This window comes from Penaeus monodon, chromosome 31 (assembly GCF_015228065.2).
Source record: "Penaeus monodon isolate SGIC_2016 chromosome 31, NSTDA_Pmon_1, whole genome shotgun sequence".
NCBI classification, from domain to species: domain Eukaryota; kingdom Metazoa; phylum Arthropoda; class Malacostraca; order Decapoda; family Penaeidae; genus Penaeus; species Penaeus monodon.
In genome coordinates, this window is record NC_051416.1 from 28,731,271 (window position 1) to 28,732,100 (window position 830).

General features: G+C 38.6%; 1 protein-coding gene across 1 annotated transcript in view; it reads left to right on the plus strand.

The window, feature by feature from the left end:
- The window catches only part of LOC119593155 (troponin C-like), a 15,025-nt gene extending 14,195 nt beyond the window's left edge, over nucleotides 1-830 (plus strand). The window contains exon 6 of the mRNA XM_037942121.1: nucleotides 596-830. Coding sequence (XP_037798049.1) covers nucleotides 596-624 — 29 coding nt within the window. The 3' untranslated portion in view covers nucleotides 625-830. The remainder of the gene's footprint in view (nucleotides 1-595) is intronic.

The window sequence follows — 830 nt, forward strand, 5'->3', positions numbered from 1 at the left end:
ACATTGGTACATCGTCGACGTGTTAATGAGCGACAAATGAAAAACGACTAATGTTCAATATCGTGTTAACACTAAATTGCCTCTATGCTTCATGACAGATTACGGGAAATAATCTTTCTTTTCATAATTTTGCCTCTGGTTGTTAGTTTCTTCAACCAAGAAAACTAACAGTTTATATCATGAAAACTGATAAAAGTTAAAAATTTACGTCAGTGATAGAAAAGTCGACTCAGCTGTTCAGGCTACTTAATGGAGGGTTAACTTTTAGAAGAAAATCTAGACCTAGCAAATGGATAGGTATTGTTTGATAAAAGTCTACGGGTTTAGCTCGAAAGATTTCACTTACAAATAGTTCTTCGCTTTATGACGAAGACAACACACCATGGAATTAAGCAATATATCATGTATTTAGGAAAGTGGAAATGTTTGAGTGAAAACATGAATTATATCTCTTTGTTGCCTTTCCTATTCATCTTTAACGCTCCCATATTCTTGGCCATAAATCACTCACATGCAGTAAATATGGCAGACATAAGGCCCTTGAACTGAAAAGCGTGAATATAATAAATCATGTCCGTTTCTTCCTCCTTCCCAGAGTTCATGGAGATGATGACCGGCGACTAAGCCAACAGCTGCTGCCATCTAGCGTCGAATCGGCTAAGCTCTGCCCCGGCTCTGCTCGGCCTGCCTTCCGCACGCTGCTACACGATTCGCGCCTCTCACCTAAGCGCCATTATCTATGTATACTTTTTCACTTCGCCCATTTTACATTCTTTACAAGCCAAATATTGTAAATCGTTGTTCGCAGTTTTTTTTCTTATTTTCTGCAA